General features: G+C 40.2%; 1 protein-coding gene across 2 annotated transcripts; it reads left to right on the top strand.

The window, feature by feature from the left end:
- The first annotated feature begins 1,391 nt into the window (after positions 1-1,391).
- Positions 1,392-12,306, top strand: fsd1 (fibronectin type III and SPRY domain containing 1). 2 transcript variants are annotated; one of them, XM_042007058.1, is made up of 13 exons: positions 1,392-1,585; positions 2,277-2,372; positions 2,464-2,595; positions 4,832-4,933; positions 5,119-5,141; positions 5,556-5,677; positions 8,827-9,036; positions 9,110-9,208; positions 9,374-9,521; positions 9,620-9,702; positions 10,294-10,545; positions 10,671-10,759; positions 10,854-12,306. In XM_042007058.1, the coding sequence occupies exons 1-13, from the start codon at positions 1,571-1,573 to the stop codon at positions 10,962-10,964; spliced, it is 1,482 nt and encodes a 493-aa protein (XP_041862992.1). In that variant the 5' UTR covers positions 1,392-1,570; the 3' UTR covers positions 10,965-12,306. The 2 variants fall into 2 exon arrangements, with proteins under 2 accessions (XP_041862992.1, XP_041862991.1); XM_042007057.1 differs by lacking the exon at positions 1,392-1,585 and adding an exon at positions 1,649-1,921.
- The last annotated feature ends 20 nt before the right edge of the window (positions 12,307-12,326 follow it).

The raw sequence follows: 12,326 nt of genomic DNA, 5'->3' as shown, positions 1-12,326 counted from the left end.
GAAAATAGAACATTCTGACTGCACAATTTCACAAAGATTAAAAAGAAAAAAAATCTATTCTAATTTTATTTATAAAGCACTTTTCATACACAAAGCAACACAAAGTGCTTTACATAATAAAAGCAAATTATGGATATTAAAAACAAAATTTAAAAAGCCTTCACACACCAGTGTATATGACAGGAAATTAAAAACACACACCTCATTGTAGTCTTTTCACGCACAATCACACACACAGACACACACAAACAAAATGCATGTCCCCACCACCACCACCCCATTCTGCATAAACATGAACTCCCATCCCTCGTTACTGTCTCATAACTGAATGTAAGTATAAAAATATCAATAAAAATAAACATCAAACTTGACGCTCACTTGTTGCCGTATGAGTCATAATACCACTAATCAGATCTGCGTTGGACATCCTACGATGTTACGAATAATGTGGTGCTGCTTACATAATCTAACTCTGTAAAACAGACATGCAAAAACTTCACACACCTTGAAGTTATGAACTGAAATCAGTTTCTGTGAGAGCTCAGAGAGAATGAAGAACATTGCATAAATATGGAGAGCATTAAAAAATAAGAATTTTTTTTTTCCCCTTTAAGGAGAAAAAAGAACTTTATTTAAATACCTTGAAATACATTTACTGGAATGCAGTATTTACACACATTATTTTGAAGGGGTTTGCCCCAGCTCAGATGGGATTCATCATGTTTGACATGAACCTGCTGGAACTACAATAATAAATACATAGTGCTAATACTGAAAAATGAAGAGGTGGTAGTGTGATGAAATTGGCTGCGTGAGCACAATGCTGATACCTAGCTGACAACATGACTTCCAGCCTACAGAAGCTAGAAAGATGAGTACTCCAGTGTGATTGTCCTCCAAAGTTTACTTAAAAAAAATAAATAAATAATAAAAAAAAAATTATAATAACATAAAAGTAAAAAGCTGGTTAAGAGTATTTCCCCTAATTGACAAACATTTAAGTATTTTAAAGAGAAGGGAGAAGAAATTGTTAAATGGAAAAGGTAAGATACCAAAAAAGAAACAAAGAAAAGATAGTTATTGACACAGCCCTGCCTCATAATTAAGTTTTATGAATATCTTTAATTTGTAGTTGTGTGTTTTTTTTTTATCATATTTCTTTCATATCACAACCAAAGTGAAATTGCAATGGTAGAATTGTATGTATTATTTTTATTTTTATTTTTATTTTTTTTATTATTATTATTATTTTTAATCGGGGCAGTGTCATTCAGATATCCGCAAACGAAACAACAAACTCCAACATCTCTTTGCTCCGACTGTACCCAAAGGGAGCTTCCCTGACGACCTACAGGATGGGAACATCACTACCCATAATCCTTTTCTGACGCATGCGCAATCAGGGACTACGGCCCAAAGGCGTCGGCGGTTGGTGTCCGTCCGAAGATGCGTTACACCCCGGCAGCATCAGTACCAGCTCCGCCGTGCTAATAAACCACAATCCGGGGACTGAGGGGAAATACCGGTGGTGTTTGGGGCTCTAGCGGCGCCGGTGCATCTGGACGGCAGGATGGGAGACCAGAAGGTGGGCCGGGGCCGGAGGAACAGGTGTCTCTGATTGGGGAAGCCGTTTCAGGGCGTAGCGTACAAAGGAAGGAGGGGGAAGAGGCTGCGAAATTTGGGAGTTTGTGAATGCGACACGGACTCGTGTTTTACAGCCGCGACATTTGTTTTAAATAAGCGACTGTTTGGATGAACATGAGGTTTATCGACGTTTTATTACTGTAACAGTCACCGACGGGGGGCCTTGGCGCAGCTTCTCTCGCATCAACAAACATTACACAGTTCTTTTTTAATGAATGGGCTCTTTCACCGGGATGAGGCATCAGAGGAGTGCAGCTGGAGTGGTAACATATCAGAGGTCTGATTAGTATAACAATATGTATCCAATCCTTTGAAGTCGACTGTGTAATGATTGTGCAGGTGCATTATTACATTATTGATGCGCATCCTTCTGCCCGTGAAGTGTCCTCCTTCTCTGTGCACCAAGGCGACGTCCCTCTCTGATCTCATCTGAATGTTGCAGCGTGTTAAAACCTAAAGCTTTGTGTCCACTCCAGCTAAGCACTGATTAACACTTCAGCTACAGACGAGGCACTTCAGTGAGCTGATAGTGATTGGTTAAAGGAGAAACCTGCAGCCCTCCATGGAGCAGATTATGATGCACACAATTTGCATTTTAAGTTTGAATGCGTCCAATTTTCTCTTCTTTTAAGGAGTCTCTGCGTAAGATCACTCACACGCTGGCCTTAAAGAATGAGGAGATCTCAAACTTCGTCTGCACTGTCAAACAGAGCCTTGAGAACTTGGAGGTACAAAAACACAGACCTCTGACATGCAGTCTCACACAGTCTGGCCTTGTTCTTCTGTATTCAGCTCTCCTTATGTTTGCTGTGACACCAGGCAAACTCCAACCGAGTGCAGGAGGACCTGGAGTCCGAGTTCACCTCCCTGCACACTGTCCTGAACGAGATGAAGGAAAACATGTTGACCCGCATCAAGCAGGAGAGAGCCAGCCGCACATATGAGCTGCAGGTTAGAACATTAACCATGTATTATTTCAGAAATGTCTTTGAATTGCAACAAACCGAGGTGACATGGTCAGTTGATAATCATGTGAAAAAAACATGGTTTTCCTGGTGTATTTAGTGGGCTCTCCCTGCTAATAGGTCTTGAAGTAAGAACCAAAGCCAGCTGTGGTTTTAGTGTCTTACTAAATAAGCCTTTCTCACTAAGAACCAAAATCTGCTCGACTGTAACAGCATCAACCAGCTGGAGTGTTATGCCAAATCTTACATTTAACTGCTCTGTTACTGATGTTTTCGTTCATTGTTTTTACTTTTTTTGCTCTTTGTAATATTTGAGTAAACCACCAAAAAGTGTATCAGTGCATTAAACCTCAAGTAGTTAATAAATATTGCCCGTCCAAAAAAAAAAAAAAAAAAGTCATGCTCTCTTAATATTTTGTTGATTACAGCAGCATTTGCTGTGGTATCGTTTTGATTAACTTCTGCAATGTCACAAGATTTATTTCCATCTAGTGTTGCATTAATTTTTCACCAAAATCTTATATTGATGATGGGAGAGTCCAGCACATCCCAAAGATTCTCATTGGGGTTCAGGTCTGGACTCTGTGGTGGCCAATCCATGTGTGAAAATGATGTTTCCTGCTCCCTGAACCACTCAGTTACACTTCGAGTCCAATGAATCCTGGCACTGTCATCTTGGAATATGTCTGTGCCATCAGGGAAGAAAAAAATCCATTGATGGAATAACAAGGTCATTCAGGAACTCAGCTGACCTCATTCTTTGGACACATAATGTAGCAGAACTTAGACCTGACCAAGTGCTCCAACCCCAGATCATAGAACTGCCCCCACAGGCTTGTACACTAGGCACTAGGCATGATGGCTGCATCACGTCATCTGCCTCTCTTCTTACCCGAACAGGGTAAATCTGGACTTTTCAGACCACATGACCTTCTTCCATTACTCCAGAGTCTTCTTTTTTTTTTGTGTGTGTGTTGGAGAATCTTTACGCTCCCTAGCAAATTGAAGCCCATTTCTCCGGTTAGCCTCACTGATTAGTTGTTTTCTTAAGGCTATACAGCTGTTCAGTCCCAATCCCCTGAGCTCCTTCACTTTGTTCATGTGGATATGCTCATACTTTCACTATTAAACATAGTCCTGAGTTCTACTGTTTTTATTCGATTTGATTTCACTGAACATTTAAGTGATCACCATCATTCAGAATTTTTTTCCAACCATATTTCTTCATGAAAGACGATGGCTCCCCACTATCCTTTCCATTTTTAATAATGTTCTTAACCCAATTTTAGTAGTTTGTGCAATCTCCTTATGTTTTCTTTGCTTGATGCATGTTAAATATTTGCCCCTTCTCAAACAGAATTGACATCTTTTCCACCACCACGGGATGTGTCTTTCTACATAAGAAGCTATTCATTGCATCAGTTGGGCTTAAATAGTTTGTTTTCCGCTGGAAAATAATTACCCATGCAGTAATTATCCAATAGAAGGCCTTACTTATTTACTTTGTTAAATTTAGGTCGTGATTTTTTTTTCTTTGGCCAGCCAGTTTCAGTGTAAACAGATTTATATGCAACAAAAACAGAATTTATTTGTCAAATTGACTGCATTTGTTTTCAAATTTTACAAAAATGCCATGAACAAATACATTTAGATAGACTACAACAACATATAATACAACACCAACTGGTATCATTAAAGGGACTTTTTGTGCTAAGCTTGTATATTCTTTTTTTATTATTTGTTTTTCTGTGGTTTTATGCCAGCAGCTGGTTATGTCCATGTATTTAACTTTTAAAATTCAACAGTTGTATTTCAGTGAGCATCTATTGGCATTTAGAACATAGAGTTTAGTTAAAGTCAAGCATGGGGCACCACTGTCGGTGCGTTTTTGGTTTAAGCCAAAGAAAGAAGAGCCTCATAACTTCTTTTGTCATATTTGCCAGCAAAATGTATTCAGACTGTACCAATACCCCAGATTCAAAACTGATAGTGTAAGTTTCTATACTGTAACTCAGATCAGATCTTTAAAACAGCTGTTTTTAAACATCATCTCAGTCAGGGTACTAACAGGTCTTTAACAGCGAGGGATTTGCAGCCTCAGGACCGAGCCATGACTCTCAAATGATGCATCCAACTTTACGACTCCTGCAGACGCAACACAACAGTCCCATTATACTGAAGACTTGTGAGTTTGCGGATGTGCTCTTCTGTGTTCTCCACAGAGTCAGCTGAGCGCCGGCTCCAAAGCCCTGGAGAGTTCGGAGGAGCTGCTGGAGCTGGCCAACCAGACGCTCTGCTCCTCTGAGACCGACGGTTTCACTCAGGTGACTGACACACACAGGGTTAATAGTGCATTTCAGTGTCCGTATACATATGATGGTGGTCGCACTAGCAGTTATTTAAACAGGCCACCTACCACTTTTGTGTTATGACATGATGCACTCAGTTTTGTCTTCGCTCCGAATCTCTTCTCTATTTTTGCTTTCCCCTCTCTGCTTCTCCTCTCCAGGCGGCCAAAGACATTAAGGATAGGTATAGTACTCAAACCATCCGTTGCTTCCCTTTTGTCATAGCCTCTTGTAACCAGCAAGCCATCTCATAATGTAGCATTGCATGCATTCAGACATGTAGACACCGCTCCCATGTCTTAGACAATAAGCAGTCTGGAAAAAAAACCTTCCTCTCATTCGGCCTTTTGTCTCTGTGTTTCCCACTGACTCCTCTAGTCTGTACCATCCCGTGTCAGCCCCTCCCTGAATGAATGCTGCTCCCTCTGTAGCTCGGCTTTGTACACTCCTATAAGGGTGGTAGTAACAGAAATCTAGCTAGTGGCCTTTTTATTAGAGAGCAGTACTAGAATCACCTGTGTTGTTTGAATCGAATAACATGCCGTGTTCGTTTCCACCCCACGTGTTTGCGTGTTTGTGTGTGTCTGCATGTCCGCAGCGTGACGATGGCTCCGGCGTTTCGACTCTCCCTGAAGGCAAAAGCCAGCGACAACATGAGTCACTTGATGGTGGATTTCAGCCAGGAGAGGGAGATGCTGCAGAGTCTCAAGTTTCTCCCAGGTCTGCTCCACTTCTATTACAAAGAGATGCAAACAAAAGAGTTGCATTTTTCTACCAGAGTTGCCCTTTCAGTGCTACTTTATACCTCTACTGAATCACATTTCAACAGAAAGTTTTGCTCCACTGCATTTATCAGCTACTTTATTCCCTAAAAGTCTCCTGTCAAGTCATTTTATTTTGTATTTAAGCAGTAACTCTTATTATATATAAAAATGCAGGCTGTGTTCATCGTGGTGGAACAGCCAGTGTGGCTATCTACATTCAGGTGTGTGAGCATGACTGAATTTACGATTGAGGATAGATTTTAGTTTGTTTTATGCAAAATATCTTTTCTACATACGTCCTGCAAATATGCCCTATCGGCGAATATACCCTACTTACAAAAAGTTAAAGATATTTTGCTTTTTGTATCATGTCAGAATGGACCTAAAATGCATGAAAACCTTTACTGGTGAACTTAATTAGACTTTTTCTCAACTTTTGAGTGCTGAACGTGTAAAATTGTTCAGTGTCTAAGTACTTATTGCACAACATGTTGTTCTCTAATGTGGTGTCTAACAACAAAAAACGAGTACCTAAACCATGACTCGACCACTAAATGTTGTGGTTCATTTATATCTTTTATTTAAACAGTCCTCTTCATTTTGTTCGCATCATAAGACCAAAACGACGCCTAACACATTAGGTTATTGAGACCGTGCCATTTTTATGATGTGGTATACTGAGAGGTGTTTCAATGAATTGTTTGAGATGAAGGAATTGCAATTGCATGATCCTACTCATCTGCTTTATTCACTGTAGGATCAATTTTTCCACATTTACTGTAAATTTCACCCAAAAGTTGAAAATCTCTGACTTTTTCTTTTTATGACATTTGCAGATGTCATAAACAAATATATTCCCAATGGACGATCAACAATAAATCAGATGTTTAAACTGAGAGATTTGACCATTTCATGGAAAATATGAACTCATTTTTAATTTGATGGTAGCAACACTGCTGAGCTCAAGTTTTTTCTAAAATTGTTTCATAATTTTTAGACGGAGTTTGACACAGATTGATGAAACTATTCATATTTAAATCTCCCTCTCTAAAATACCCAGGCATGTTACTGACCTGTTTTTTTTTTTTTTTTTTCTCACATTTCAGCTTTTTACAGATGTGTTTCTGCCATTATGTTCAAAATAAGCTAATAATTTCCATGAAATAGTGAAATTTCTCAGTTTGAACATCTGATATGTTGTTTATGTTCTATTGGGAATAAAACATTAGTTTATGAGATTTGCAAGTCATTGCCTTCTGTTTTTATTTATATTTTAGACATCAAGTTGTTTGCATTTGGTTTTCTTGCTTTCAAACATTACTGGAGGCACTCTCATCCAGTGGAGCAAAAATGTTTGCCAATTCCTGTGGAATCAATAATGAAATTACTCAATTGTAATCAGTTTTAATTTGCTAATCATGTCAGTAACATTAGTTTCACAGGGCTCAGTAAAGTAAAGACGTTCATGACAAATCTGTTTTACAACCTTTACACCTACTGTAAAGATACTGCAAGTGATAGCTAGCATAGTGTGGGACACTGGCTGAGCTGATTACAGTTTAGCTTGGATATACATCAATACATTCATGATCAAAGGTTCTGACACAGTTCTAAACACTAGACAACAAATGCTTAGACAAGTTAATAGTTGTGTTACCTGATACTCACAAGTACACAATGAGAAACGCAGTGTTTTATACAAAGGAAAATCTGCATTCACGTGAATCTTTAGATGCATATGCTTGTGTGGTCTGTGTAATAAGATAAAGTCTTATGACAGGATAAGAGTTTTCTATTTTGGGACACAAAGTGTGCACTGCTGAGACTTTGCTCCCTTTGAGACTCACAAGACTTCGGTTCATCCAGGACCCACAATCTTCTGCCCTTTGCAAACAGCTGTGATTCCCCATGAAATACTGAACAATTTCCAGCCATCTTATTTGGTGGTTGGTGGAGCTAGCTGCCTCATCATCTCTGCTCAGAAGTCATCTCTGCTTTCTACATAGTTGCAGATGCACTTCCATGATGAGATTGAACAGAAACATCTTTGCAATCAAATCTGTATTGAATCAGGGCAACATGACTGGAAAGTACTAATCAGCTGCAGCTTATAAGCTTAAGGATTCAAATTGTTATTAAAAATTATTTCTTTTTGTATGGCTGTATTTTTTTTCACACTGCAGCTGTTCAGCTGTTGCTAATCGTGTCATGTTCAGTACAATACAGGTACAACTAGAATAAGATTTGTTCCTGTTAATATAAAGGCAAAACTTACTTTTAATTTAATGATTTCAGCTCTAGTCTAATGTAAAGTCTGAAAGGCTCATTTCTTCTGCTGCTGGATTTTAAGAAGCTGCCCTTTGACTATTTTCATCCAGCTGCAAATAAATAAATAAATGTAAAAAAATAACTGAGCTTTTAATTGAAGCAGATTAAAAAACTTAGAAGTAGAAGTAGCTGCACTTCAAGCTCTTGCAAAGGTAAAATATGGTCTCTTGACTACAATGGTAAAAAATAATCTATGCAGTGCAGCCACCTTACTTTTTCTAACCATATTCAGAACATCTGGTCAGATCAAAATCAGGCTGCATGTAAAAAAAAAAAAGCCGCCTTCAGCTTTTTCCATTTACCAGAATCTTATATATTATAGCATCATAGAGTGAAAGGTGTCACACACAGCAGGGAAACCACAAAGTAGTGTCACCCTATGGTTGCGTGTGCTTTGTTAACCTCTTTACAGCACCGGTGTGGTTTTACAGCTGCTGTTATAGCCACTGTAGACCTTTGTCTCACTGAAAGCTGCTGTTTGCAGCTCAGATAAAATCACCTCATAACTCTTTGTTCAATACCAAACAGCCAATGAACACAGTTACAAACTCCCAGGTGAAAAAGTTTAGCAGATAACAAACCAGTTGCTTCTCACAGACGTTAGAGACTAAAACTTATTCTTTGTGCAGAGTGGACATGATTTACGTTTAGCTGGTTTGGCGTAATTCTGCCCCCAAGTGGTAGACATGAATAATTGCAGCTGAATGGCAGCTAATAGTTTCTGTCATATTAGAAGGAATTGAGGCTTCTAGCGAAAAACTTGTCTCTTCCCTTCAGTTCCTGCCACTCCAGAGATCCAGGTGTCAGAGTGCCAGGTGTGCGACAACACAGTGACTGTAGTTTGGACTTTACCTGAAGCTGACAGCAAGATAGACCATTACATACTGGAACATCGGCGCACAAATCATGAAGGTCCACCACGCATCAGAGAGGACTACCCATGGATGGTGGTGGAGGGGATACGAGAGACTGAGCACACACTTACAGGTAGCAGGAGGACTGCAGAGAGATTTTTGTGGATAATGTCTGAGCAAAGTGACGCAACACTTTTTATTCTCAGGTCTGCGCTTCGACACAAGGTACATGACGTTCAGAGTGAGAGCGTGTAACAAGGCCGTGGCTGGAGAATTCTCTGAACCCATTACGCTAGAAACCCCTGGTGAGAAACCTGACAACAAACTATGAAGTTATTGAAGTTTCTGGAACTGACAATGTATGAAATGTATCTGGTGTTTCACTCAAAAGAATCTAAATACAAACCTGTGTGCTATGTAGTTATGTATCACCACTAAAGAACACCTTGCCTCTTTGCTCTCATGTCCAGCCTTCACATTCAAACTGGACTCTGGTTCGTCCCATCAGAATCTGAAAGTGGAAGACCTGAATGTGGAATGGGACAGCAGTGGCGGAAAGGTGCAGGATATCCGCAAAGAGAAGAACCGAACCAACTCCCCGATGCACTCCCCGGCCAGGTTTGCATGATAATAACCTGCAGTTGTCATGTACTTAATGCCATTGTGATCAAATATCATGATCAGTGAAAATATCTACTTGTTGCTTATGAAACTAGGTCAGCCCTGATGTCCCCAAAGAGAGCGCCAACAGCCCGACCTGGCAGAGACAGGTTTACAGCCGAGTCCTACACAGTGCTGGGTATGAACACAAATGCTGAAATAACAAATGATAGCAAATATGTTTACACATCCAGACTATAAGGAAGCCTCTGCGGCAGAAAAATGAAGCAAACATCAAGCTTCCAAAGACTGCATTTCTTTCAATGGCCACACAAGGGCGACTCAAACGTGAGTCAGCTTCTCTATGCTGCAATATTAAACTGCTAGCCTGGCATAAAAAACGTTTATGTCCCTGTAGCTTTCATGGTTAGTGAGTTACCCTTTTAACAGATTTTTATAACTTTTAAAAAAATTTAATGAATAGTTGCAAATAGTTGTTTAGCATTTTATCCACATTTAAACCAAAGATTGATAATGAGTGCTCTAAACGCTGCAGTTGTTTCCCCTAAGGCTGATTCACACAGATCAGGCTTCTCCCAGTATTTTCAACAATATTGTAAATTTGCAACGAGTTTAATCAGATGGTTTTTACATGAAATCTTCAACACAAAGAATATGTGCAGAACTGAAGCTTCAGCTTAAATTGTCTTCGAGACTACACAGATACGGCCAGCTGTTGAATGATTAAACTCCTCTTGATGCGTTTCTTTCGGCTCATGTCTCATGACAGCTGACACTATGATTGATGCTGGCCAGCACTATTGGGAAGTGCGCTTCGACAAAGAGAGCAAGGCCTTCGCTGTGGGCATAGCACTGCGGAGCCTCGGCCGGTTCGACCAGTTGGGGAAGAGCGGCGCTTCCTGGTGCATTCATCTAAACAACTGGTTGCAGCAGAGCCTCACAGCAAAACACAACAACAAGGCTCGAACCCTCGACTGTGCCATCCCAGCCAACATAGGAGTCTATGTTAACTATGATGAAGGTGAAATAAATTTAGCAGCATGAAATATAGTTTTAGACATTTGTGAGGAACATTTTTTCTTTTTCATGCTTTATAGTCTTTATTGTTAATTGTTTAAAAACAAATGCATTGTGTATTCTCTTCAGGTATACTGTCTTTTTACAACGCCAAAACCAAGCAGTTGATGCACACCTTCAAAACAAAGTTCCAGCAGCCGGTTATCCCAGCTTTTATGGTGAGAAAAGTTTAGTTTAAAGCATCTTTTTTTGTGACAGAAGACCATATTCTTTTAGATTTTATAACAGGCCGGTGGTCTGCTCCTCCTACAGGTGTGGAACGGAAGTTTCTCAGCTGTGACGGGCCTGCAGGTTCCCAGCTTGGTGCAGAGTGGCCAGAGGAAGAACAGCGGCACCAGCAGCTCCAACGCCAGCCTCACCTAGATCCACCCACCCAGCTGGACACCGCCCAGCTCTGCCTGGCCTCAGTCACTGCCGCGGATCATATCCTCTGCACCAACTGCGGTCGAAGCCATATCACAGAAGAGTTACATCACTGGAGTATGATCGTTTCGGTGTTGCATGACAGCAAAAATTGATTTTTGAGAGCGAGTGGGTCATCCGATTTCTGTGACTAACTTCTTCTGATGTATGACTCGCTGTTGTAACTGCTTGGGGTGCACATACTGTAAGTCTTAATAGTTTTCCTCTTGCTGCGCATTCATTCAGCGCTGCTGCTAGAGCAATGATTTAGCGCTGGCCGCTGCTTTCTCTCCATCACCAAAACCTGCCAGCTGTGCTGTCGTGGATCCAGCTGCAGGTTCAGGGTCCTGCTCTGTCTTGTCCTGTCTATCCCTGTGCCTTCCTTCTCATTTCCAAACTGATAGGCCAAATCAGGTGATCTGCAACTACACAATTAAGTTTAATTGCTAGAAAAGACTTTCTCCATTCGTTAAACCCATAAATTGTGTCACTGTTGGTAAAAGTTTGCCTTGATTAGTGTTTACTTACCAGTCAACCTCTGAGCAGGAGGCAGTTCTGCTGTAACAGCAGCTACTAGATTATTAACAAAGGGTATTTGTTTTCTTTGCCAAGGCATGCAAACTCATCAGTGTTACTGAATTTCTCCTTGTAGTCAGGACATGCACTTTGCGAGCAGGAAACTGGGTTCTTCAGCTTCCTGTTGAGGTTTTGATTGTTTCAAGCCAGTGTTGACCATAGTCAAGTCTGACGAATCCTACCAGAAAATTTGAGGGGGTTTCCTTCATTTTTAACTTTGTTTTGAAGTTGTAGATCATCCAGGATTTGGGGAATAACTGTACTGAATGCTCTGTTTACCAGACAGCTCTCTAATGCTCTTATGTGTCTATATCCTATAACACTTTACTTGCAGCAAAGAGATCTTGCTATAAGTAGTCTACTGCCTGCAGTCCAAATATATAATAATTAGATAGCTAGTAGCTCCAGGTAACAAATTGTTTCAGAGAAAGCCAGTTTTGCAACTCAACTGCAAGTGATGAAACTCTCGAAACAAATACTGAAGTCCGTATTTGTGCGCCGCCCAGTCTTTGAGTAGCATCCATGTTACATGTTATACACAGTCACGTATTTCCCTCTGTATGCGTCTCCTGAGTAACTTTAGCCTGCAATGCTTTAAAGAAGCACCCAGCTGAGATTTTCTGTTCACTTTATTTCACATGCAGACAAAATGTCACAATTTATTGTAAATAGTTTAATTTTTCCACTATAATGTATCAGTCATTGAGGTAATAAATGAGTGAGAGAAGTTTCTTATTGGATGTCTGT

The sequence above is a fragment of the Melanotaenia boesemani genome, chromosome 14, assembly GCF_017639745.1.
Source record: "Melanotaenia boesemani isolate fMelBoe1 chromosome 14, fMelBoe1.pri, whole genome shotgun sequence".
Lineage (NCBI taxonomy): Eukaryota > Metazoa > Chordata > Actinopteri > Atheriniformes > Melanotaeniidae > Melanotaenia > Melanotaenia boesemani.
The sequence above is the reverse complement of the archived record's forward strand: the minus strand, read 5'-3'. Positions and strand labels throughout refer to the sequence as shown.

What these genes read in the sequence shown, in the direction of transcription:
- fsd1 (XM_042007057.1), top strand. Translation starts at nt 1,856, where the DNA reads ATGAATGGGCTCTTTCACCGGGATGAGGCATCAGAGGAGTGCAGCTGG. An exon ending in GGAGTGGTAACATATCAGAG is followed by an intron (nt 1,922 to 2,276) that starts GTCTGATTAGTA and finishes TCTTCTTTTAAG; the next exon opens with GAGTCTCTGCGTAAGATCAC. An exon ending in CGGTTATCCCAGCTTTTATG is followed by an intron (nt 10,760 to 10,853) that starts GTGAGAAAAGTT and finishes CTCCTCCTACAG; the next exon opens with GTGTGGAACGGAAGTTTCTC.